The following is a 27394-nucleotide window of genomic DNA, read 5'->3' as shown; positions in this document are numbered from 1 at the left end:
TAACACACACACAAAAATTCCTTTTAACCTACAGTTCACCCAACAAAGTATGATGTCACCACAGTACCCCCCACACATTATGAGGCATCCACTGTGTACCACAACATAGTGTAATGCCCCTACAGGGACCACCAACAGTATGATACCCCCACAGTACCCCACCACCGTCCTTTCATGTAATACGATGTCCCCACAGTATGATGCCCCTAATCACCTCTCACAGTATAATACCCCCACACAGTATTATGGTCCCCCACAATTCCCTAACACAGTATAATGACCCTGACATATCCCCACAATTTGATGCCACCACAGCCATTACACAAAATATAATACCTGCAAAAAATACAGTATGATGTCCCCAAATCCTCTTCTTCACACAGTATGAAGGACCCACAGCACTCCACACACAAAATGATGTCCCCACATGGTCCCCCATATAGTATGATGCCCCCACAGTCCATTTACACCCAATATGATTGCTCTATCATAGCAGCAGGCACTGAGCTTTTGATTTGCACAGTAAAGTGCATGCATACAGTAACGAATTGAAATGGAGGCACAGATGTAGAAGGTCCCATTCATATTTATTGAGGTTAGATGTGGAACCACTAGACCACGGTCCGGGGGCTCCAAAGGGGGCATTTCTGCGTGAGCCCCAAACACCCGTAGTAAGTCCCCTCAACCAGGGACAGAGTGGAATGTCTGGAGGACACGGGTGCTACCTTCAGTTAGACCCCGTACTCGTGGCAGCTGTCCCAGTGGAACAGACGGACCAGCATGGTTAGCGGATGCTGCAGAGCTGACCAGAAGATACCGGGTGCTTGAATAGTAGCTGGTACCGGGAATACTGGCAAAGTTCGGAAGAGAGACTGGCGGGACTAGACGGGTCCAGTGTAGACAGTGCGGATGCAGTCCAGATAAATCGGGTGACAGGTTGCAGAGGCTCTGTGGAGACAGACAGTGTAAGCGGAGTACTTGGCAGATACTTCAGAAACAGAAACGCATGTTAACAGGAACCGGAAGTTAGCAACAGTGGATACTTGTTGCTCCGGCCTCCTCCCTAAGGTGGAGGAGCTAGAAACAGTAACCAGCCACACGCTATTGGTTAGAGGCAACTTTTGGAAAATGCACACTGTCTCTTTAAGAGACCTGGAGCGAACGTGCGTGTGACCTAAGAACTCTGCCTCGGAACCTGCTGGCCGCACGCCAGGAAGCAGGAGAGGAAGGAGGGGCAGGAGCTGCATTCAGACAGCATGGAGCTGGCACAGAGCGGGAATCCCGACGGGGACCCCTAGGAGGTACAGGAAACGGGTGTAACACATACTATTAGGATTCAGGGAGAACCCGAGAGTGGACCCTCTGGGTCGTGGCTCTAGAGCCCCCGAGGGCGAGCGGACCAGATGGAACCATCCCCTATACAGGGAGCGTTAGGAGCAGGCCCAAGGGGGATAGAGACACAACTGCTAGAGCCAAAGGGGCGACTACAAGGAGGAGAGGAAAGGTGACAGAGGACCGGAGGTAAAGGGTACTAGCAGGGAGAACTCGGAGGCTAGGCTAGATGCCTGACTGGTAGGGTTGAGGCACAGGTGAGGCACAGCGGAGACACAGGAGAGATATGGCAGAGACACAGGGCGAGTGTGGCAGTGGCACAAGGCTGGCACAATAGTGATGCGAAGCAGGCACAGCAGAGACTCTGGGCTGGTACAGCAGAGACACAGGGCAGGAACGGCAAAGACACCAGGCAGGTACGGCTGGGACTCTGGGCTGGCACGGCAGGGACACAGGACAGGAACGGCAGAGACACAAGGCAGACATGACAGAGATTAAGGACAGGCAAGGGAGAGGCACAGGACTGGAACGACAGGGACACCAGGTAGGCAGGACAGAGACTCAGGGCAAGCACAGGACTAGAACAGAAGAGACAAAGAGGGGCCTGAGGGTAAAGAGGACGCTGGCAAGATATGCTAAGCGATAGCCTAAGAAGCACAGGCGTCTTACCTAGGAAGACGCCATGAAGAAATACCTGATGGGCGCCGCCATATTGGGAAGGAGCCATCAGGTCGTGACCTCCCAGGGAACCCAGCGGCAGAGGAGACGCGTCTGCGCATGTGCAGGGATAGAACGTGCTGAGACCCGGAGAAGACAGAGGCGCGGTGAGGGACCAAGTCGGGAGCACGCCGAGGGATGGGAGAAGGCAGGTAAGTATCCGGGGATGTGACACATACTAAATGTTTAAGGTCTCAATGACCAATTTCAAGATATACATCTCTACTGACCCAAAACCACAAGAAAATGTAGACTCTAATAGGTTCATAACCATTTAAAAAGCCACAGTAGTTATAAGCTTTTGTTTTGTGAAGTGATAAAACAAAACTTGAACTTTTCATATCTATGGCATCAATGCCGAAATATTGATCAGTTAATGGGCACAGAATGGTCAGATTTTGGCAAGACAAAAATTTTGTCGCCTGGTTATATAATGCATCCAATCCTAGATTACATCCTCTCCTGTGCTCAGTTAATGATCGGTTAATTAGTGTGTGTGTATAAAAAGAAATCCAGCACCCCAGACCTTCACTTGAACTGCAACTTGAGCTCTGACAACATGCCAAAAATCCACCCGGCGACCAAAGCCTGGATTATCAAGAGGCTGAAGACCAGATCCACTGCAGAGGTGGTTGGCACCTTTAATGTGTCTCAGCGTTAAGTACAAAGAATTAAAAAAAGATTTGTAGAGACTGGAGATGTGTTTGACAAGCCCAGGTCCGGCAGAACCCACAAGACAACTGCTCAGGACAGGAGGAATGTTTGTTGGTTATTCTCCATAATGTTGTTAATCAATATATTTTATTCTACCTCAGTGTTCCACCAGGAAATATATGTGCCCTCATCCTCCAAGGGCTAGGTTATAACTTCCTGATTGCTAAGTGTCTGACCACTGGGACCCCCAGCGATCCCGAGAACTGGGGATCTTCAAAATATCAATAGAATGGAGGCCGATCATACACATTTTTGATCCATTAGTTATTTCAGTAGTGCTGAAGACTAGACGAGCGCAGCACTCAGCTACATCCAGTGGACCTTTTAGGAGTGATTGGAGTGGCAGTGTGCATGATCGACCACAGCTTTATTCACACTCTGAAGAGCCTTGCTTCTCAGGATAATTAGGGACCCAGTCTTCGGGAAGTTATCTCCTATCCTAAGAATAGGCAGTAACTTTCAAACTTGAGAATGCTCCTGTTAGGAGTCGAGTTTCCTCTGCTGCACAGGGGGAATCTCAATCTGTGTCTGCTGCGGTCTCCCATTCGGTATCGGCCGCAGTGGGCTCTGCTCAGCGGAGACGTCGCTCCCAGCGTCTCGCTGAGGCTGATTCGGTGCATAGGGTCACTACTGCCTTTTCTGGCTTTCCTATGGTACCCTGCACTGATCTGCGGCGAGCGAGCCTCTCTGGGACTAAGTCCTTGTTTACTCACACTGAGCATGCCCAGGGCAGGGTCTCCCATTGGAGGTCGAGGGCCACATGTTCGGTCACATGCTCAGGTGCCGCAGTACATTCCATTGGTCCTCCTGGAAGGTCCTGAAAGGGCAAAACATGCTCAGGTACTGCAGCACTTTCCATTGGTCCTTCTGGAAGGTCCTGAAAGGGCAAAAACTTCAGTAGCAGCTTCCTGTGCTGCAACTATATAAACTGCGCATGACCGCACGGCCATGCGCTAGTATTGTCTTGTAAATATGTGTGTGTGTTGTGAGTGAAAGTCGCTCTTTAAATAACCTTCCCTATTGAATGTCTGTTCGCGGAAGGTGTATGTTTGCTATCTAGCGCCCGACTTATCCAACAGCACGTAACACACATCACAGCGTCCAGTTGCTGTGTCCGCCAGTACGGCGCCGTGCACTTCCTCTGCGCTTTCCTTACCCAAGCCTGGGTGGTTAGTGGCGTCCGTCAGTGCGGCACCGCACGCACTCTCGTGCCTTTATTTACTATTTCAATAGTTTCCTTACACACCCAGTTACGGTGTTGTGCCAGCAGTGGTCTAATCGGACTTCAATCCTAGTTGGGGTTGTGTTCGCTGACTTATTGCTCGCACTCTATGTGCGGTACCGCGGTCCTGTGACGCAACAGGATCGCTTCCTTCACACAGGGTGAAGTTAACCCTTGTATGTATACTTATAGTACCGCCATATAGTCCGTCTTACTTAGCAGCAGGTACTTTCCTCCACGGTGGATCCCGGGTTGCGAACGCACCAATTCCATCTAATAAACTATATATTTGGTGCGTTCCGCCAACCCTAACAGCTCCTTTAAGATACAGCTTTAGATATTGCATTCGAGTTTTCAAAAATAAATATTTTCTTTAGAGAGCGATCCAAAGTAAAAAAAAATCCTATCCACCAAAGAGTTTTTAATGTATCAGCATTTATTTAACCATTAATGTATTTTTCTGAAGAGATACAAGTCCCTGAAGGTTGAGTTCTGAAAGGAGTTCTCCCTTGTCCTCTGTTGCTGCACATCACTAATGATGCGTTATGTGCAGGATTCGAGGCTCTACACCCCCACTACTTTAAGCAGCTTTTCAAGAACATTGTAATACAGTGGGAAACACGTTATTTTCTTCAGGTGTGATCAAGAGGTTCCTCTTCCGCTGTCGGCGAGAAGACATATTCCAACACAGAGTGATTGCCTGCAACATTCTCTCATTATCCTTGGAAAATTACTAATGAGGGAGAGGAAAAGATGGTGTCTGCTATTTCGACCACCTGCTGGGGAGGTAATGAAGCAGTGTCTTGCTATGGTGGCACAATCACTTTTATCTCTGGGAACCCCAATCACCATTTAGAAATGACACCTGTCATGACAGAAATGTGGGGATTTTAATCTATCATTAGAGCTTTTTTTTGGCTGTGTCACTTCTAATCTGCCACTTACAGCTGGTAGCAATGTGGAGAAAAACAATCTTTGTGTAGGACAAGAAAGGTTTCTGACTTTTGGTAATATAGGAAATGTACCATATTTTGTTGCCATTTTCTAAGAAAGTCACTAAAGCTGAGGGTAAAGGTACCGTCACACATAACGATATCATTAACAATATCGTTGCTTTTTGTGACGTAGCAACGATATCGCTAACTAAATCGTTATGCGTGACAGCGACCAACGATCAGGTCCTTGCTGGGAGATCGTTGGTCGCCGGGGAAAGTCCAGGACTTTATTTCGTCACTGGATCACCCTCTGACATCGCTGAATCGGCGTGTGTGACGCCGATTCAGCGATGTCTTCACTGGTAACCAGGGTAAACATCTGGTTACTAAGCGCAGGGCCGCGCTTAGTAACCCAATGTTTACCCTGGTTACCATTGTAAAAGTAAAAAAAAAAACACTACATACTTACATTCCTGTCACGTTCCTCAGCGTCAGCTTCCCTGCGTCCCCCAGTGTCAGCGCCGGCCGTAAAGCAAAGCACAGTGGTGACGTCACCGCTCTGCTTTCCGGCCAGCGCTTACACAGTGCAGGGAAGCTGAGGCCGGGGGACGCGACAGGAATGTAAGTATGTAGTGTTTTTCTTTTTACTTTTACAATGGTAACCAGGGTAAACATCGGGTTACTAAGCGTGGCCCTGCGCTTAGTAACCCGATGTTTACCCTGGTTACCCGGGGACTTCGGGATCGTTGGTCGCTGGAGAGCTGTCTGCGTGACAGCTCTCCAGCGACCAAACAGCGACGCTGCAGCGATCGGCATCGTTGTCTAGATCGCTGCAGCGTCGCTTAATGTGACGGTACCTTTAGTCCTCAATAATACACAAGCTACCAAGCAAAAGTTGATTTATTTCTTGATCATTTCTTATCTCATTGATTAAATTCCATGTTTCACAGCATTGTCTGCCAGGGAATAAATTAATGAGAAAAGTAAAACAGAATGTCAAACTGCAGAAAAAAAACAATTACTCAAAGGCTTCTTTCACACACTTATTTGGTGCATCTGTTTTGCCAAAATTAAAAAAAAAACGTAAAAATGATACGGATTTCTTTTTTAACCCCTTAATCCCATATGACGTACTATCCCGTCCAGGTGACCTGGGACTTAATTCCCAGTGACGGGATAGTACGTCATATGCGATCGGCCGCGCTCACGGGGGGAGCGCGGCTGATCGCGGCCGGGTGTCAGCTGCCTATCGCAGCTGACATCCGGCACTATGTGCCAGGAGCGGTCACGGACCGCTCCCGGCACATTAACCCCCGGCACACCGCGATCAAAGATGATCGCGGTGTGCCGGCGGTGCAGGGAAGCATCGCGCAGGGAGGGGGCTCCCTGCGGGCTTCCCTGAGACAATCGGTACACGGTGATGTACTCACCGTGTACCGAGCGTCTTCTCCCTGCAGTCCCCGGATCCAAAATGGCCGCCGGGCTGCATCCGGGTCCTGCAGGGAGCACTTCCGGGTCAGGATCAGGCTGCAGCTGCAGCTCTAATCCTGCCCGGCTGTATGTCAGATCACCGATCTAACAGAGTGCTGTGCACACTGTCAGATCGGTGATCTGTGATGTCCCCCCCTGGGACAAAGTGAAAAAGTAAAAAAAAAAAATTCCACACTTGTAAAAAAAAAAAAAAAAATTCCTAAATAAAGCAGAAAAAAAAAAAATATTATTCCCATAAATACAATTCTTTACCTAAAAAAAAAACAAAAAAACAATAAAAGTACACATATTTAGTATCGCCGCGTCCGTAACGACCCGACCTATAAAACTGGCCCACTAGTTAACCCCTTCAGTGAACACCGTAAGAAAAAAAAAAAAAACGAGCCTAAAAACAACGCTTTATTATCATAATGCTGAACAAAAAGTGGAATAACACGCGATCAAAAAGACAGATATAAATAGCCATGATACCTCTGAAAGCGTCATCTTGTCCCGCAAAAAACGAGCCGCCATATAGCATCATAACCAAAAAAATAAAAAAGTTATAGTCCTCAGAATAAAGCGATGCCAAAATAATTATTTTTTCTATAAAATAGCTTTTATCGTATAAAAGCGCCAAAACATAAAAAAAATGATATAAATGAGGTATCGCTGTAATCGTACTGACCCGAAGAATAAAACTGCTTCATCAATTTTACCAAACGCGGAACGGTATAAACGCCTCCCCCAAAAGAAATTCATGAATAGCTGGTTTTTGGTCATTCTGCCTCACAAAAAATCGGAATAAAAAGCGATCAAAAACTGTCACGTGTCCGAAAATGTAACCGATAAAAACGTCAACTCGTCCTGCAAAAAACAAGACCTCACATGACTCTGTGGACCAAAATATGGAAAAATTATAGGTCTCAAAATGTGGAGACGCAAAAACTTTTTTGCTATAAAAAGCGTCTTTTAGTGTGTGACGGTTGCCAATCATAAAAATCCGATATAAAAAACGCTATAAAAGTAAATCAAACCCCCCTTCATCACCCCCTTAGTTAGGCTAGGTTCACATTGCGTTAATGGGTTAACGCTAACGGACAGCGTTGCACGGCGAAAATGTCACAATTAACGCCGTGCAACGGGTCCGTTAGCACAACCATTGACAGCAATGTGATTTTCGGGTGTAGCGCATCGCTAGAGCGTGCCATTTTCGGCTCGCGCTAGTAAGGTGCCATTCTTTTGTGGCGCGCCTCAGACGCTGCTTGCAGCGTCCGCGGCGCGCCCGAGGTCCGATCCCCGATCTTCCAGAGCGGGGACGTTAACGCGACCACTAAACACGACACCTAAAAAGACATTGCGTTAGCGCAATCCGCTAGTGCTAAACGGATTTCCCTAACGCAATGTGAACCTAGCCTTAGTGAAAAATAATAAAATTTTAAAAAATGTATTTATTTCCATTTTCCCATTAGGGTTAGGGCTAGGGTTAGGGCTAGGGTTAGGGTTTGGATTACATTTACGGTTGGGATTAGGGTTGGGATTAGAATTAGGGGTGTGTCAGGGTTAGGTGTGTGGTTAGGGTTACAGTTGGGATTAGGGTTAGGGGTGCGTTTGGATTAGGGTTTCATTTATAATTGGGGGGTTTCCACTGTTTAGGCACCTCAGGGGCTCTCCAAACGCGACATGGCGTCCGATCTCAATTCCAGCCAATTCTGCATTGAAAAAGTAAAACAGTGCTCCTTCACTTCCGAGCTCTCCCGTGCGCCCAAACAGGGGTTTACCCCAACATATGGGGTATCATCGTACTCGAGACAAATTGGACAACAACTTTTTGGGTCCAAGTTCTCTTGTTATCCTTGGGAAAATAAAAATTTGGGGGGCTAAAAATCATTTTTGTGGGAAAAAAAAGGATTTTTTATTTTCACGGCTCTGCGTTGTAAACTGTAGTGAAACACTTGGGGGTTCAAAGTTTTCACAACACATCTAGATAAGTTCCGTGGGAGGTCTAGTTTCCAATATGAGGTCACTTGTGGGTGGTTTCTACTGTTTGGGTACATCAGGGGCTCTGCAAATGCAACGTGACGCCTGCAGACCAATCCATCTAAGTCTGCATTCCAAATGGCGCTCCTTCCCTTCCGAGCTCTGCCATGCGCCCAAACAGTGGTTCCCCCCCACATATGAGGTATCAGCGTACTCAGGACAAATTGAACAACAACTTTTGGGGTCCAATTTATTCTGTTACCCTTGTAAAAATACAAAGCTGGGGGCTAAAAAATCATTTTTGTGAAAGAAAAAAAGAATTTTTATTTTCACGGCTCTGCGTTATAAACTGTAGTGAAACACTTAGTGGTTCAAAGTTCTCACAACACATCTAGATAAGTTCCTTGGGAGGTCTAGTTTCTAATATGGGGTCACTTGTGGGGGGTTTGTACTGTTTGGGTACATCAGGGGCTCTGCAAATGCAACGTGACTCCTGCAGACCAATACATCTAAGTCTGCATTCCAAATGGCGCTCCTTCCCTTCCGAGCTCTGCCATGCGCCCAAACAGTGGTTCCCCCCCACATATGGGGTATCAGCGTACTCAGGACAAATTGGACAACAACTTTTGGGGTCCAATTTATTCTGTTACCCTTGTGAAAATACAAAACTGGGGGCTAAAAAATAATTTTTGCGAAAAAAAAAAAAAATATTTTAACGGCTCTGCGTTATAAACTGTAGTGAAACACTTGGGGGTTCAAAGCTCTCAAAACACATCTAGATAAGTTCCTTAGGGGGTCTAGTTTCCAAAATGGTGTCACTTGTGGGGGGTTTTAATGTTTAGGCACATCAGGGGCTCTCCAAACCAACATGGCGTCCCATCTTAATTCCAGTCAATTTTGCATTGAAAAGTCAAATGGCGCTCCTTTCCTTCCGAGCTCTGCCATGCGCCCAAACAGTGGTTTACCCCTTTCTTCTCTTACCCTTGGGAAAATAAAAAATTGGGGGCGAAAAGATTATTTTTGTGAAAAAATAAGATTTTTTATTTTTATGGCTCTGCATTATAAACTTCTGTGAAGCACTTGTTGGGTCAAAGTGCTCACCACACATCTAGATAAGTTCCTTAAGGGGTCTACTTTTCAAAATGGTGTCACTTGTGAGGGGTTCCAATGTTTAGGCACATCAGGGGCTCTCCAAACGCAACATGGCGTCCCATCTCAATTCCAGTCAATTTTGCATTGAAAAGTAAAATGGCGCTCCTTCCCTTCCGAGCTCTGCCATACGCCCAAACAATGGTTTACACCCATATATGGGGTATCAGCGTACTCAGGACAAATTGGCCAACAATTTTTGAGGTCCAATTTCTTCTCTTACTCTTAGGAAAATAAAAAATTGGGGGCGAAAAGATCATTTTTGTGAAAAAATATGATTTTTTATTTTTAAGGCTCTGCATTATAAACTTCTGTGAAGCAATTGGTGGGCCAAAGTGGTCACCACACATCTAGATAAGTTCCTTAGGGTGTCTACTTTCCAAAATGGTGTCACTTGTGGGGGGTTTCAATGTTTAGGCACATGAGGGGCTCTCCAAACGCAACATGGCGTCCCATCTCAATTCCTGTCAATTTTGCATTGAAAAGTCAAATGGCTCTCCTTTCCTTCCGAGCTCTGCCATGCGCCCAAACAGTGGTTTACCCCCACATATGGGGTATCAGCGTACTCCGTACAGATTGTACAACAATGTTTGGCATCCATTTTATCCTGTTACCCTTGGTAAAATAAAACAAATTGGAGCTGAAATAAATTTTGTGTGAAAAAAAGTTAAATATTCATTTTTATTTAAACATTCCAAAAATTCCTGTGAAACCCCTGAAGGGTTAATAAACTTCTTGAATGTGGTTTTGAGCACCTTGAGGGGTGCAGTTTTTAGAATGGTGTCACACTTGGGTATTTTCTATCATATAGACCCCTCAAAATGACATCAAATGAGATGTGGTCCCTAAAAAAAAATGGTGTTGTAAAAATGAGAAATTGCTGGTCAACTTTTAACCCTTATAACTCCCTAACAAAAAAAAATTTTGGTTCCAAAATTGTGCTGATGTAAAGTAGACATGTGGGAAAGGTTACTTATTAAGTATTTTGCGTGACATATCTCTGTGATTTAAGGGCATAAAAATTTAAAGTTGGAAAATTGCGAAATTTTCTAAATTTTCGCCAAATTTCCGTTTTTTTCACAAATAAACGCAAGTTATATCGAAGAAATGTTACCACTAAAATGAAGTACAATATGTCACGAGAAAACAATGTCAGAATCGCCAAGATCCGTTGAAGCGTTCCAGAGTTATAACCTCATAAAGGGACAGTGGTCAGAATTGTAAAAATTGGCCCGGTCATTAACGTGCAAACCACCCTCGGGGCTTAAGGGGTTAAAGGCACATGTTTTGCTTGGCATATTTAGTGTTCTTTTATGATATTTTATTTTTCTAATCAATTGTTTTTAGTTGCATTTCTAAGATTCCAAGTCAGATATATACTGTAGATCATGTGATTAAAAAAAAATATTGTACAATCACAATAGAAAAAAACAAAAAAAATACAGCAATCAAAAAACAAGAACACAAATAAAAACATTTTTTATACAGGGAGGTGTAAGGAAACACTTCATATGTATTTAAGAAATGCCAACCATACAGCATGCTGTTAGTATAATAATGATACTGTCCAAAGAAAAAAATGCTAGTTATGAAATGTGACACTATTCCTGGTCATTATATGATTTGTATCCTGATTTTTTCACTAGTTTTCCTCATTTCAGTTTCTCTGACCTATTCTTTGGAGACTAGCTACTATGATCTTTCCCATACACTGTAACAAACAGAAGATTAGGGATTCCTGCTCTTCTTTCTCTGTAGGGCACAGACTGAAGCAGCAGCATGGAGACTATCAAAGAACTGTAATGTTTTCTGTAAAATTGGACACTATACAGTTGATCCATTTGGGATGTGATTTTTTTGGACACTCAGACTTAAAAATGCAACTCTCATACATTACAAAAAAAACTAGTGCATGATTTCCTCTACTGAATACCATTGACTGCTACGACCCATGACCGTTTACTCCCATTAAGTGACACACAACAGTTATCAGAACTTTTAAAACTTTTATTGTGAAATATACTCATAAAATTTACATCTTTTACTTTGGGTAAATATTTTGGTTGCAGCTTAAAACAGGCAATATCTGCCAACAAATGGGGTGTAGGGAAATTAACTGCCTTCCGGTCTCCCGGGCAGGTATCTTCACCACCAACAAAACTCCACCTTTCCGCAGCTGCAACTGAACCAACGTCTAACAAAAAGGGGAGGGAGGGCGGGAAACAGGTCCGGGTCCTGGGATCCGGATGTGGCTTCAGCGCTTCCCAGCGCCAAGAGCAAGGGATAAGCCCCGCCCCCTCCGCGGGGAGTTAACCCCATATTCAATTTGGCCTCACTCAATGGGAGATCTCTATCCCAAACAAGGGGGGGAGGCGCAGCAGTCAGGGGACAGCGGCATAAGCCGCAGTGTCCCAAAGACTGCTACGACCCATGACCGTTTACTCCCATTAAGTGACACACAACAGTTATCAGAACTTTTAAAACTTTTATTGGGAAATATACTCATAAAATTTCCATCTTTTACTTTGGGTAAATATTTTGGTCGCAGCTTAAAACAGGCAATATCTGCCAACAGATGGGGTGTAGGGAGATTAACTGCCTTCCGGTCTCCCGGGCAGGTATCTTCACCACCAACAAAACTCCACCCTTCCGCCAAGGAGGAGCGAATATAGAGAGCTACGACCCCCCAAACGAATGCATTGCCTGAACCACACCTTCTCTAATACCATTGAGGAAGATATCTAAGCCCGCCTCGTTCAAATGGACTCCATCTGGAAGAAAACCGGAATTGTCTCCCTCCAGCCGATGGTGCCGAACAACTACACCATTCTTAAACCTTACGAATCGTGATATCCTCTGATTCAGCGTGCGTCTGGATCTCTCCATAGCATTCAATTCCCTGGCACCCCGCCACACCAGCCTTGGGATTACTTCGGACCAGACTAGATGCATCAACGGGAAGAAACTCGGGAACTTGTCCATGTCCGATCTGATCAGCGTAAGTAGTTCAGCCAGTGGGGACGAAGCCAGGTCATTTCCTCCGGCATGGATAACAACAATGGTGGGGGATGAAGCCACCCGTGCAATGTGAACAACCTCCGGAAGAACTTGGGACCACACCATGCCTCTCATGCCACGCCATATCACGTCGACATCGTCAAAGCCCAAAGATCGCCTTCCTGGGCACAATTCAGCACGGCGAGCAGCCCAATAGATGTATGAGTGACCCACTATCCAGACGCTGGGTCGCACCCCATCTAGGAATAAAATATACAGTTAGCCAACATCCAATAACCCAACAACCCAAGGAAATTCCCCAATGTATTACCAAAGCTGCTCCCATATTATAATTGTAACAAAAACAACCAAAAACTTTATAACAATAAATCAGGCCTGATGTACCTAGTAAAACAGCGGGATCTCCATCTACCCACCCTTTGAATTTCTGATTCAAATAAACCCGCTCTAGATGCTTCTGTTGCTGCACCTATCCGAAATGAGTGAGTCCCAAATTCTGCTGCGGGCATTCCTAATAATGACAACGTGCGTCTCAATATGGCTAAGAATTGACCCGACACTAGGGGAAGCCCATTCTCATGAATGAAAAATTGGGAACCATCCTTTCTAACTCGCATGTAATTCTTAATTAACATTAATGGGCAAATGTCCTTGTTGATGGCAAATATTGGGAACCAAGTTCCCCTACCTTCCTGATCAGTTTTAGATTTACATATTCTAATCCTTAGACCATCATCACAAATTAGTATGTCTTCTCGCCTAAGGCCACCCGGTTTATTCATAGCAGTAGGAACAATCTCACTGACCCGCATGGCCTCAAAGAATGCTAGGCCAAAAGCCGCTGACGTGAGCGCAGCTTCGTATTTAGAATCGCAAACAGATTCCGCGGCCTTAACCAAGCTCACTAGCAAATCAAAGGAGATAGGACGCCTGTTATCACCGTGTTTATCCGCTCGGCGCCAACCTTTCAGTAGCTGACTGACTAGAAAATGTTTCGTGGAATCTGGCCAACCTCGCAGCTTGAAATGGAACACTAAAGCAGACACACGGTTGCGCGCCACTGCACCCGACACTCCCATGGCATGCATTTTGGATAGAAATGCCATCGTCACCTGCATCTGAGCATCATCCGAAGACCCCACTGGTTTGCGGTCTGCTAAAAGACACCACTCCTCCCACGCCTTACCATAGGCTTTCCAGGTCGACGGGGCTATCGACGAGCGTATTAACGGCATCAGGTCCCCAGGACATCCCAGATCGAATGTGGGCAATCCACCTCCTCCAAGTGCTCCTGAAGGCGCCGTCCCAGTAAATCCTGCGAGTAAATCCCAGTTAATAAATCAGAAACATTCTCATTGCTGACGGTTAGTGCATTAGCTTTGAACCAAACATTAAACATTTCAATACTATGAACCTAATTAGGTCTAAAACCAGCGGTGAAGGAGATGCTAGGTAGTTGATGGCATGCGCCCCACCAACGGTTTCAAGTTGTAAACGAATACGCTTGTTGGCCAATTGTGGACCCCAGATTTCCATGGCAACTGCAACAGGGAGAAGGTCAATCAAGGTTGAGTCTACGTTCCACTTCCTGGAAATCCAGAAAGCAGGCCAATTTGCAGCACACAATTTGTTACCGAAACGAACGCTGAAACCCGTGTGGCTTGACGCTGCAAAAAACAAACCCATGTCCTCGTTTGAGCACTCTGCCTCCTGAAAGCAAGTCCTACCATTGTAATTGCTGAGGAACAGCTTCCATGTGTTTAAATCAGAACGTAGATGTGCTGTAATCCTCATTCTATGATGGCACAGTTTCACTCCTCTCGTGGCTATCATCAATCTGCGAGAGAAGATCCTACCCGCTGGCATGACCCTACAGGCAAAATTTAAGGAGCCAAGCAGTGACTGCATTTGCGTTAATGTGACTTTACCTACCGAAATACATCCGCTGATGAGATCCAGCAGCTTGTCAATTTTTTCCTTCGGTAACCTAAATTCCATGGTGACCGAGTCGATTTCGATCCCGAGGAATGTGATCACTGATACTGGCCCTATCGTCTTCTCGGGGGAAAGTGGGACCCCAAAATGTGCCAAGGCATCTTTGAATTGGGCTAGGGCTGTGGAGCATACGTCTGAACCCGCTGGACCGACTATCAAAAAGTCATCGAGGTAATGAGTGATGGCGGTTAGCCGGGTGATCTTGCGAGCAACCCATTCTAAAAACGTGCTAAATAACTCAAAATAAAAACAGGAAATTGAACACCCCATGGGGAGACATGTGTCGTAATAGTATAAATCCTCAAATTTAGCTCCCAGTAAGTGGTGACAATCCGGGTGTACCGGGAGCAGCCGGAAAGCGGATTCTATGTCCGATTTGGCCATAAGGGCCCCCGGGCCAGCATTTCTGACTAGGTCAACCGCTTTGTCAAAGGAAATATAAGTGACGGCTGTTTCATCACTGGGTATACCATCGTTGACAGACATCCCCTTGGGGTATGACAGGTGATGAATTAATCGGTATTTACCTACCTCTTTTTTGGGAACTATACCCAGGGGTGAAACACGTAAGTTAGGGAAAGGGGGGGAATTGAAGGGACCGCGAAAGCGACCCAACCTGATTTCCTTACCCAACTTCTCTGCTAATATGTTGAGTAATTCCTTTGCTGATTGTAAATTTGGGGCTGATTGTGGCTCGGGGGACCAATTAAACGGAATGAAAAACCCATAGGAGAAACCGAAACGCAGTTGCGCCGCAGCCGATTTATTGGGGTATTTGTCCAGCCACGGCCCCAATCTTTTTACGCTCACTGGCGTTGTTAACCTCACCTGTAGAGGGGTTTTTTCCGGAGTTAGCTTTTTGGGGGCGGCCATGTGCATTTTGCCACGAGGTGGGGACCTCCGTACGCTGAACACTCATGTCTATATTTGCAGAGCCCATAGAACTTACAGTGTCCTTCATTAAATAACCAGCACGAACCTGGTCTACGAATGGCTGTTGCTGCCGCGTTGTTACTGGACCCGGCAGCGGGCCCGTGAAAGGATTGGGTTGTTCTCTGAGCCATCATCAGGCGAAGCCACGAATCCGTGGCTTTCATACCCCAGCCTAATTGGGGATTGACGGCCAAGCGACGGCGGAAATCTTTGTCATATTTTCACCATGCTGATCCCCCGTGTGCCTTATAGGAATTGTAGATGCTATCTAAGTATATAAATAGCTCGGAGCATCTTTCCGGGTGCTTCTCCCCCATAACACATCCCAGGACCGCAAAAGCTTGCAACCAGTTATTAATGGTTTTTGCAACTTTTGGTTTATGTTCATACGTTTTATCACCAAACCGCCTCTCTCTATCAACCGAGTGCTGGTCCGTGGAAACCAGAGACCATATGTCAATGAAATCATTGGCCCAAATTTGTTCCTTGATGGCGCTATCCAAGTGGGCCCCTAGCAGAGGGACACCACAGAATAGGCCATCCTTATACACATCCGGGCAGGGAGGAGGGGGCTGCCTGCACAATCCCGCTGGTTGTAGCAATTTTGGATTAACATAAATCCTGTTTCCTGTGGTTGCATTGGCTACTGTGTCTGAAAGGTTGGTGTTGGTTCTCTCCCCTCCCCATACCCCGATAAAGGGGTACTCACCAATCGGTGCACCGGCATCCGGACAGCTTGCTTCCCGTGCCACGGGAGTCATCGGACCTTGAGGCTCCGTGCAATGTATGGACCTACGGCGAGAAGACTCCTGCCTGTGTGACCTGCCTGAAGAACTACCGGATGAAGAAGGCGAGCGCCAACGCGAGGCTCTAGACCGTCTACTACGCCGGCTGGACCTAGATCTATACGAACGCCGTTTGCTAACATGACGATCGCGCTTCCTATGTCCACTTCTGCGATGCTCTCTGGGGGATGACGATGATGACGACGATGATCTGCACACGGGGCGGATACCCGCACTCTGTCTATTATCCAGAGCCGGGGTGCCAGCACCCTGAATTGGGGCACGAACACCGGTTGCCATCAGTGATAGTGACGCTGGGGCGTTCTGGTGTTCAACTACTGCCGCCTGAGAGGGAGTTATTTGCCCGCCCGGTGTTTGCGAATACGGAGTACTAAAGATGAGTGGGTAGGGTGGAAACTGTGACTCGCCCCTATACTAGCCTGGGAGTATGCACTGTGCTGACCTGGCGCTAATATTATGTGAGGTGATCCCATATTCTGCTGCGCTACAGCTGCCGTGTCCTTGCTCCTGTCAGGATTGGCAATAGCTTCCCCCACGTTCCTTGAAAGTGGAGGAATACCTCCCTGCGGAGCCTCAGTCTCCTTTCCTGCCGTGCCTGAGTCCTGCGAGGAAGCAGACGTTCCCTGGATTCCCCCCATGCTGTTTCTAATTAAGTGCGCAGCTCCGGCTAATAATGCTGGCACTTGCGGACCTGTACTCCCTCTTAGTGTGCCTGGGGCAGAAGGGGGAATACAGCTTGTATCGCTCGTCGCCGACCCCTGAGTCTCCCCCACCTGCTGTAACACGCTTCCTCCCGTCTCACTGGCGCCCAGAGCAGAAGAGGCGTGCGCACGCGGGCTGCGCGCGCTCTTCTTTGAATACACTGGCGGGCTCAGCCGTGCCGGAGGCCGGGTGGCTCTGCGAGATCGCCGACCCTCCGGCGGCACCGCCTGCACCATGGCAGGGAAGGAGTTGCTCCCGGTCAGCAAAGCTGCTAACCAAGCGCTGCCTTCCCTGCTGATCCTATCCCTCACCGCATTCTCCAGCGGGTCCATAATACCGGCTGCCCAACAGGTCCGGGTCCTGGGATCCGGATGTGGCTTCAGCGCTTCCCGGCGCCAAGAGCAGGGGATAAGCCCCGCCCCCTCCGCGGGGAGTTAACCCCATATTCAATTTGGCCTCACTCAATGGGAGATCTCTATCCCAAACAAGGGGGGGGAGGCGCAGCAGTCAGGGGACAGCGGCATAAGCCGCAGTGTCCCAAAGTCTCAAACATAGTAACATAGTTAGCAAGGCCGAAAAAAGACATTTGTCCATCCAGTTCAACCTATATTCCATCAGAATAAATCTCCAGATCTAAGTCCTTCTATAAAGAACCTAATATCTGTAAGATACAATATTGTTACACTCCAGGAAGACATCCAGGCCTCTCTTGAACCCCTCGACTGAGTTCGCCATCACCACCTCCTCAGGCAAAGAATTCCAGATTCTCACTGCCCTAACAGTAAAGAATCTTCTTCTATGTTGGTGGAAAAACCTTCTCTCCTCTAGACACAGAGAATGCCCCCTTGTGACCATCACCTTCCTTGGTATAAACAGATCCTCGGAGAGATATTTGTATTGTCCCCTTATATACTTATACATGGTCATTAGATCGCCCCTCAGTAGACTTTTATCTACACTAAATAATCCTAATTTTGCTAATCTCTCTGGTTATTGTAGTTTCCCCATCCCCTTTATTAATTTTGTTGCCCTCCTTTGTACTTGCTCTAGTTCCATTATAGCCTTCCTGAGCACCGGTGTCCAAAATTGTACACAGTACTCCATGTGCGGTCTAACCAGGGATTTGTACAGAGGCAGTATAATGCTCTCATCATGTGTATCCAGACCTCTTTTAACGCACCCCATGATCCTGTTTGCCTTGGCAGCCGCTGCATGGCACTGGCTGCTCCAGGTAAGTTTATCATTAACTAGGATCCCCATGTCCTTCTCCATGTCTGATTTACCCAGTGGTTTCCCGTTCAGTGTGTAATGGTGATATTGATTCCTTCTTCCCATGTGTATAACCTTACATTTATCATTGTTAAACCGCATCTGCCACCTCTTGGACCAAGTTTCCAACTTTTCCAGATCCATCTGTAGCAGAATACTATCTGCTCTTGTATTGACTGCTTTACATAGTTTTGTATCATCTGCAAATATCGATATTTTACTGTGTAAACCTTCTACCAGATCGTTAATAAATACGTTGAAGAGAATAGGTCCCAACACCGACCCCTGCGATACCCCACTGGTCCCAGCGACCCAGTTAGAAAATATACCATTTATAACCACCCTCTGCTTTCTATCACTAAACCAATGATAGAATCACAAGGTGATGTAACACATGACCCCTGATCTTCCTCCCTTTGCACACGCTTATTAGAGGTTTCAATAGAAAAGATGTTCATTGTGGCTAATGTAGATGTATTATTTACTGAAAAAAACAGGAAGTTAGAATCTAAAAATAGAGCCCCAGCAGCCAATGTGAAGATTGCAAGATTCTGTTTTTATTGTTACTGCAGATTGTGATACTTTGGGCACCCCTGTATTTTCTTTTTAGAGCACCACTGCCAGACTCTTTTGGTAGTAGCTTATCTCCCCGATAACAAACATATCGACAGCCCAAAATAAATGTTGGTGGTAAGTAGTTGTGAGGCACACATATACTGACTGTCGGCTGAACCCGCCAAAAAAGTCTAATAAGTATGGTGGTCTTAAAAGGACCTCCCACCAAGCTCTAATGTTATCATTGATGCCAATTTGCACCATAACAAAAGTACATCGGACCCTAGGATTAGTCGACTGTTGCATAGAGTAATAATCCTTTTATATTACATATTTAGTGACAAATTAGCTAGCCGCAGAAAGCCAATACCAGAATTAGGCACAACAAAGAATGGTACCATATAGAAGTTTATTTTATATGATTTCAGCAGTTCTTGACTTCATATTTAAATGTACAGCAACAAGTTCATCAGCAGTACTATATCTGTTAAAAAAGTGAACATTTCTAAGTTTCATATTCTCATTTCACTCTAATAATACCACAATCTGTAGATAAAAGGTAAAAGAAACCTTTCTCTATAATGTTACCAATTAAGTAATTACTGCAAATCATTGCAGGTGGCAAAATGACACCACAATTTTGCTTTTTACGCTGCGCTCACTTTGGATGGAGTATGTTCGGCATGTGTCCAACAAATTTACCAAGTAGGGAGGCAGACGATGGCTCAGGAGCAGATTCTGTTTGCTATCTTAAAGACATTCAAAGATGCACCAAATTTTTAAGGAGGCGTGCTGGTTAATAAATTTGGTAGCTATTAATCTAGCGAGGTATGAAATGTCGGTGGTAATAAATGTGGGTTATAATGTTATTCTGAAGAAAAAGGAGTACTACTGATCAACTGTCTCTATTAGACAGTCTTTGCAATTGAAAAGCAGCAAAGCTTCAGGAGAATTGATTATTCCCGCCTTGGAGAACTGGATAAAGCAGAGTATATATTTTTGTAAGGTGCATTATTCTTCCATTTTTCTTCAAGATGGCTTCTCTAATAAGAAGGCAGCAGGTTGGGGAAGGTGTGCAAAGTAGGGTGGAAGGCTGGTACATTCAAACAGGTGCATACAGAGCCTATGGCTGACCGTCCATCTAGATAAAAGAAGAAAGCGAGGAGTTATTTATAAGCATTACACAAGCAATAAATCACACAACAATAAGGCAATGTATTCAGACTAGTGATGAGCAAGGATACTCGTTAGTCGAAATTTTACGACCATGCTTGGGTGGTCTCCGAGTATTTCGGCGTGCTCTGGGATTTTGTTCATGTAGATGCAGCTGCATGATTTGTGGCTGCTAGACAGCTTGAATACATGTGGGGATTTCCTAACAGACAGGCACCCCCCACATTTATTCAGGCTGTCTAGCAGCCACAAATCATGCAGCTGCGTTGACATAAACGAAATCCCCGAGCACGCCGAAATACTCAGGGACCACCCGAGCATGCTCGGGAAAACCCAAGCAACGAGTATACTCACTCATCACTAATGAGGATCCCAAGCCTAAACTTCCTAAAAAGCAAAGACACTCATTACCATATTTCCTGCACAGTTTACTTAGAACAGTGATGGGTCTCATAAGAAAGTGATCGACAGCAAATAAAAGAGAAACAAAAAGCATGGCGTACAGTAATGGAACAAGCCAAACTTAATCAAGTCCAACCATTTACTTCCTACTGGAATCCATTCCACTGATCACTTCCATCCCTCAAGAAAAACATGAAATAACGGAAGGATCATATGACACAGCTCTTTGTTTCACGCTTCTTACCTCCCGAGTGTAAATAAACAAGCAGACTTTCATTCAATAGCCATTATACATTTCCAGAATCATTCTCACATATAATGTGCATGTTTGTTGTATTTTGAAAAGTGTTTTTTTTTTATACTAAACTATATATTTTTTAAGTGTTAAAAGTGACCATAGGTCAACAGTTATTAGTCCGAAAAAAATGTTTTGTTTCAATCTGTTCCTGAATTCTGGGATTACAGCCAAATAAGCTGTTTATTACACTAGCCATCTGTAAATTTAGTCAGGTATCTACTTGTGATCCTCCTTCGACCCATCCCTAGAAGCTAAAATGAATGGAAAGTCTCTGCAAAAAGTTGTTCCTGCCTTCAAATACCCAGCACATCTGTGAATCATACAGGGCAAAGGGCACGGTGTAATGCTTTATATGCCATGTATAGGCAGGGCCGCCATCAGGGCACTACAGCCGTGACTGGCGTATGGGGCCCGGTGAGCAGAGGGGGCCCGCATCGGGCCCCCTCTTACCTGCTCACCGGGCCCCTACCGGCAGCCGCAGGCTGAACTGGGCCCTTAGCGGCGGCCGGCGCTACAGCTGTACGCTATTGACGTGCGGGCCCGCGCCCGCACGTCAATAGTTAACAGCCGCAGCGTGCAGGTCCCCGGCGTCTGACGTCATTGTCAGTCGCCGGCGAGTGCACGGTGCAGCTGCATGGAGAGAGGAGCGCGGTAGGTAAGTAGAACTTTTTTGTTTTTTTTGAGAGCGGCGATGCGGGGGGGGGGGGGGGGGGGGCCAGGGCAGCAAAGCTGGACACAGGGTGGGGGCCCAGGGCAGTAAAGCTGGACACAGGGTGGGGGCCCAGGGCAGTAAAGCTGGACACAGGGTGGGGGCCGGGGGGCAGTAAAGCTGGACACAGGGTGGGGGCCGGGGGGCAGTAAAGCTGGACACGGGGGGGCAGAGTGCTGGGCAGAGTGCTGGACAGAGATGGGCAGAGTGCTGGACAGAGATGGGGCAGAGTGCTGAACAGAGATGGGGCAGAGTGCTGGACAGAGATGGGGCAGAGTGCTGGACAGAGATGGGGCAGAGTGCTGAACAGAGATGGGGCAGAGTGCTGGACAGAGATGGGGCAGAGTGCTGGACAGAGATGGGGCAGAGTGCTGGACAGAGATGGGGCAGAGATGGGGCAGAGTGCTGAACAGAGATGGGGCAGAGTGCTGAACAGAGATGGGGCAGAGTGCTGGATAGAGATGGGGCGGAGTGCAGGACAGAGATCGGGCAGAGTGCTGGACAGAGATGGGGCAGAGTGCAGGACAGAGATGGGGCAGAGTGCTGGACAGAGATGAGGCAGGATTGGAAACAGATGGGGCAGAGTGCTGGACACAGATGGGGCAGGATTGCACACAGACTGGGCAGAGTGCTGGACACAGATGGGGCAGGATTGGACACAGATGGGGCAGGATTGGACACAGATGGGGCAGGATTGGAAACAGATGGGGCAGGATTGGAAACAGATGGGGCAAGATTGGAGACAGATGGGGCAGGATGGATACGATGGAGACAGATGGGGCAGGATGGGGAGATCATATGGGGCAGAATGGATACCCATGAGGGCAGGATGGGAGAACATATGGCTGGAGCCTGGAATGAGACACACGGGGGCTAGGATGGCGAATATTACCATAGGGGCTAATTAAGGGATATTATTATTGCAGTGATGTATTTATTTTATTTTTTGAGTATACTGTTTTAAATGGGGGGGAGGTCCTGTTACTGTGTAGAGTGATACTATGTTGCCTTCTTCATGTGGTGTAATGTAGAAGTTGGGAAAATTAAGTAATGTGTTCTACAAGCGGAACTCGAGATAACTGTTTTATTTCCTGCAGAGACGAGTCCTGGCTGGATGAAGTGATGGCGGTCTGTGCTGGATGAAAGATGAAGGACTTCACCTAGAGACGTCACTGGTGAGTCAGTGTTACCTATACACTGACACTATACACTGTATACAGCGGTCCTGTGTACAATGTCACCAGTGATCACTGTATTACCTATACATTATATACAGAGCTCCTGTGTATAATGTCACCGGTGATCACTGTATTACCTGTACACAGACACTGCTTACTAATTACAGATCTCCTGTGTATAATGGCACTGATGGTGATAGTATTGTGGGTTTTTTTTTAGTACTGATCAGTATTGTAGTATTCAGTCATTTGTGGTTATATGCGGTCTGGTCATGGTGTAGCGGTATTTGTTCCTTGTATTTTATATTATTCGATCACTGTGGTGGTAATATGTCATCTGGTCATAGTGCGGTGGTATTTGTTCCTTGTATGTAGTATTATAGGTCATTTTAAAAATTGAAAAATAAATAAAAATATACCTAAATTGTATTGCATATTTTAACAAATATTTAGTAGGTTACAGTAGAGTAGGGCCCGGCCAAAAGTGTCTACCGTGTTATGGTGGCGGCTTAAAAAATCTTTTGGCCAAAACAAAAGCTGCCGGCTATATGTGTGATCTGGTGATGGGAACTGTCAATGTGTGATAGGTGAGAAGTGGAGATTTTCCAAGAGAGAGCGGTGGGACTGTGGACAGTTCGTGGGGTGGAGCCTGGAGGCGGGGCTGGGGTGGAGCTTGGGCGGAGTTTCAAGGGGGCCCCGAAAATTTTGCCAGTATGGGGCCCCGAAATTTCTAGTGGCAGCCCTGTGTATAGGGGAATTGAACCTTTGCCTACAGGTTCTCCTCACTAATTATAGCTGCTTATTGGGGGTCCCAAAGGAACATATAATCATCATAACTTTGGGAGAACTTTCTAAAAGGACAAACCTGCTGCCCATTTCGGCATGAAAGTGATTATCCGTTATTAAACATCAATGTTGATACATTTTTAATCTAATTATGTTTAATTTTCCACCCTGATTAATTTCACATAGATTTTTCTGACATATTTCCAAAACTACTGCATAGAGGAAGACTAGGGGCTTACTATATAGTGTGTTAAAGGGATTATGTCACCATTTTTATGCTATTTAATTTGAAAAAGACATGATGTAGGTGCAGAGACTCTGATTCCAGCAATGTGTCACCTACTGGGCTGCTTGGTGCAGTTTTGATAAAATTACAATTTTCCCTTCTGCAGCTTAAAAAAAAAAGGAAGCAATATTAGTAATTTCATTTAATGTACATTTGGAGAACAACACGATCCTCTTTCTGGTTGTCAGACAACCCCTTTAGCCACTTCATGACCTTTGACGTACCCATACGTCATGTTCGGATAGGGGTATCCGACCTTTGACGTATGGGTACGTCATGGAAAATGTGCGTGGCACACGGAGCTGTGCCCGCATGTTCGCTGCCGAGAGCTCAGCTTAAGTTTAAGGGGAGATCCAGTTGTCACTGCCAGGAGAAGCCTGCATTTAACCCCTAAATGCCTAGATCGATATCAATCATGGCATTTAGAAGGCTGGGAGAGGAAGGGGGCTCCCTCTCCCTTCCGATCAACACCCCCGTGGCATCAATGTGAGGGCCCGATTGTTGTCATAGCGACCTCTGGGTGAACCAGCTACGGCAAAGCTGCTAGACCCTGCCAGGAGCATGAACCAGGAGCTTCTGTCAGTGCAGCACTGACAGGTATAATGCATTGCAATGCATTATATCAGCGATCAGGGTAAAAAAAAAAGTTAAAATCCCTTGGAGGGACTAAGTAAAAAAAAAAAAAATTATAATTTTTTTTTAAATCACAAAATAAACAAAAAATGAAAAAAAAAAACAAATAAATATATATTTAAAAAAAATAAAAAAATTACACAGTTGGTATTGCCGCTTCTGAACGACACGACCTATAAAATTGTTACACTAGTTAACCCCTTCTATGAACCACGTAAAAAAAATCACATAAATGTAGCAAAAAAATGATGCTTTAATATCATACCACAGTATAAAAAGTGGAATAAAATGCAATCAAAAAGTTGAATGGAAATAAAAATGGTATCGCTTAATACGCCATCTTGTCCCGCAAAGAGAAAGCCACAATACAGCTCAGTCAGGAGAGAAATAAAGAAGTTATAGCTTTCAGAATATAGCAATGCAAAACAATTCTTTATATAAAATAGTTTTTATTGTGTAAAAACATCAAAACATTAAAGGGAACCTGTCACCCCCAAAATCGAAGGTGGGCTAAGCCCACTGGCATCAAGGGTTTATCTACAGCATTCTGTAATGCTGTAGATAAGCCCCCGATGTATCCTGAAAGATGAGGGGCGGGTGAGTATAATCTAACGTCTTTTTCTCATCTTTCAGGATATATCGGGGGCTTATCTACAGCATAAAGGTACCGTCACACTAAGCGACGCTGCAGCGATACCGACAACGATCCGGATCGCTTCAGCGTCGCTGTTTGGTCGCTGGAGAGCTGTCACACAGACAGCTCTCCAGCGACCAACTATGCCGGTAACCAGGGTAAACATCGGGTTACTAAGCACAGGGCCGCGCTTAGTAACCCGATGTTTACCCTGGATACCAGCGTAAAAGTAAAAAAAAAAACACTACATACTTACCTTCCGCTGTCTGTCCCTCGGCGCTCTGCTTCTCTGCCCTGTGTAAGCACAGCGGCCGGAAAGCACAGCGGTGACGTCACCGCTCTGCTTTCCGGCCGCTGTGCTTACACAGGGCAGAGAAGCAGAGCGCCGAGGGACAGACAGCGGTAGGTAAGTATGTAGTGTTTTTTTTTTTTTTTTACTTTTACGCTGGTAACCAGGGTAAACATCGGGTTACTAAGTGCGGCCCTGCGTTTAGTAACCCGATGTTTACCCTGGTTACCAGCGAAGACATCGCTGAATCGGCGTCACACACGCCGATTCAGCGATGTCAGCAGGAAGTCCAGCGACGAAATAAAGTGCTGGACTTTCTGCAGCGACCAACGACATCACAGCAGGATTCTGAACGCTGCTGTGTGTCAAACTGAACGATATCGCTAGCCAGGACGCTGCAACGTCACGGATCGCTAGCGATATCGTTTAGTGTGACGGTACCTTTCGAGAATGCTGTAGATAAGCCCCTGATGCTGGTGGGCTTAGCTCACCTTCGATTTTGGGGGTGACAGGTTCCCTTTAAAAATGATATAAATGTGGTACTGACCCAACTAAAACTACATTACCAATTTTACCAAATGCAGAACAGCATTAAAAAAAAACAATTCCTGAATTGCTGGATTTTAATAGAAAGTGACCAAAAAAATTTTGTGCCCGAAAATAGTACCAATAAAAACGTCAACTCATCCCGCATTACACAAGCCATCACATGACTCTGTAGGCAGAAATATGGGAAAATTATAGATATCAAAATATGGTGATGTTTTTACATTAAATGTGTTTTTTTAGTGTTACCAACTAAACATAAAAGAGGACAAAAAATCTAGTGTCGCTGTTAATCACACCGAACGGAAGAATAAAGTAATCTAATCACTAATATAGTACAAGGAAAGGTGTAAAAAATAAATTCTTGACTTGCTGATTTGTTCATTCTGCCTCCCAAAGATTACAGTAAGACTCGGCGCACATTTATCCTGCACTCTGCGCTGAGTGCTTGAACCAGCATTTCAATGTAAATCTCTGAAATACATGACTTAGACTGAACCAATAACGGAAGATTCCCTATTATGAGGCAGATGGAGCCACTCTGGATGTTGTCTGGCCTATGATTCAGCGGTGTCCTTATTTTTAAGCGTGCACAAAAGAGTGGTCGGCCATAGTTTTCTGCACCTCTGAAAAGGACAAAGACGAACAAAGGAGATATGGAGTCCAAAGTAACAATGCTGCCTCATTATAGTGAAGGGTACCTCGGAGTTTTCATCTGAATTACGTCATTTGGAGATTTAGATGGAAACCCCGATATAAGTGCTCAGTGTAGAGCGCTCGATAAATGTTCCCAACAAAAGCTGTAACTCAATCCACAAAAAAAACCTCTCTCAGGTCTGTCATCTGTTAATGGTAATATAGAGGGCTTCCATGTTACTGGTAGTACAAAGGCTCTGGAAATGTACTATGGCTCCTCGTCCACCCCAAAATAAATCCCGAAAATTCTGCACTCCCAAATAGAAATGTCCCACAGTGTGCCTAAACCACATACTTACTCTGGCCCTCTCTCCGTATACAGACACCTGATGAAGACGGAGCTGTTCCGTCGAAACACGATGTGGATTTCAATAAACAAAGAAACTTTTAATCCTTTCATCTGTGTCCTGTGCGCTCCCATGTGACCGGAGTATCCTGCAACTCACTAAATCACATATGGGGTCCACATATTTGGCATTTCTGTCGCTAATTTATGGGTGTATGTCTGCAGAAGTACGAGCTGGGCATAATGTACTGGGGACTGCAATGTACTGGGCACTACAACGGTAGTTTATAATTTTCATTCATCAACATCCACTACTGCTTGCTTTTGGAAAACACCCATGGAATTAAAATCATCACTACACCTATTGATAGATTACCAGAGGGACGTAATCTCCAAAATGGGGTCACGTGAGGAGGGTATTCTGCTTTTCTGGCACTTAACGGCTCTGTATATAGAATTCTATGATAATTTGTTCTCCAAGAGTCAAATAGCGCTCCGTCCCTCCCGAGTCTCGCCGTCTAGCTAAGCAGTACTGTAAAGCCACATATAGAGTAATACTACATCCAGCAGAAATTGTGTAACAAACACGTTTTCCAGTTTTACTCATTTCCCCTTGCGAAAATGCCAAATATAGGGCTAAACCAATATTTTTGTGGTAAAAATGTAATTATTTTTCTTCAC

General features: G+C 45.7%; 2 protein-coding genes across 4 annotated transcripts in view; both read right to left on the bottom strand.

Moving 5' to 3' along the window:
• Positions 1–11591: 11591 nt before the first annotated feature.
• On the bottom strand, positions 11592–14969 carry LOC138645869 (uncharacterized). The gene is made up of 2 exons (XM_069735372.1): positions 13724–14969; positions 11592–12776 (listed from the first exon to the last, which is right to left on the bottom strand). Exon 1 carries the CDS (start codon positions 14914–14916, stop codon positions 13903–13905), a length of 1014 nt encoding a protein of 337 aa, XP_069591473.1. The 5' UTR covers positions 14917–14969; the 3' UTR covers positions 11592–12776; positions 13724–13902.
• Positions 14970–19192: 4223 nt separating this feature from the next.
• The window catches only part of CDK15 (cyclin dependent kinase 15), a 265773-nt gene continuing 257571 nt past the window's right edge, over positions 19193–27394 (bottom strand). For all 3 annotated transcript variants that reach the window (XM_069733568.1, XM_069733566.1, XM_069733567.1), the window contains one exon: positions 19193–19938. The gene's annotated coding sequence lies outside the window, so the exon portion shown is untranslated. The remainder of the gene's footprint in view (positions 19939–27394) is intronic.

Source organism: Ranitomeya imitator, chromosome 7 (assembly GCF_032444005.1).
Source record: "Ranitomeya imitator isolate aRanImi1 chromosome 7, aRanImi1.pri, whole genome shotgun sequence".
NCBI lineage: Eukaryota > Metazoa > Chordata > Amphibia > Anura > Dendrobatidae > Ranitomeya > Ranitomeya imitator.
Note: the sequence above shows the minus strand (reverse complement) of the source record. Positions and strands in the feature narration are given on the sequence as shown.

What these genes read in the sequence shown, in the direction of transcription:
- LOC138645869 (XM_069735372.1), bottom strand. Translation starts at nt 14,916, where the DNA reads ATGGCCAAATCGGACATAGAATCCGCTTTCCGGCTGCTCCCGGTACAC.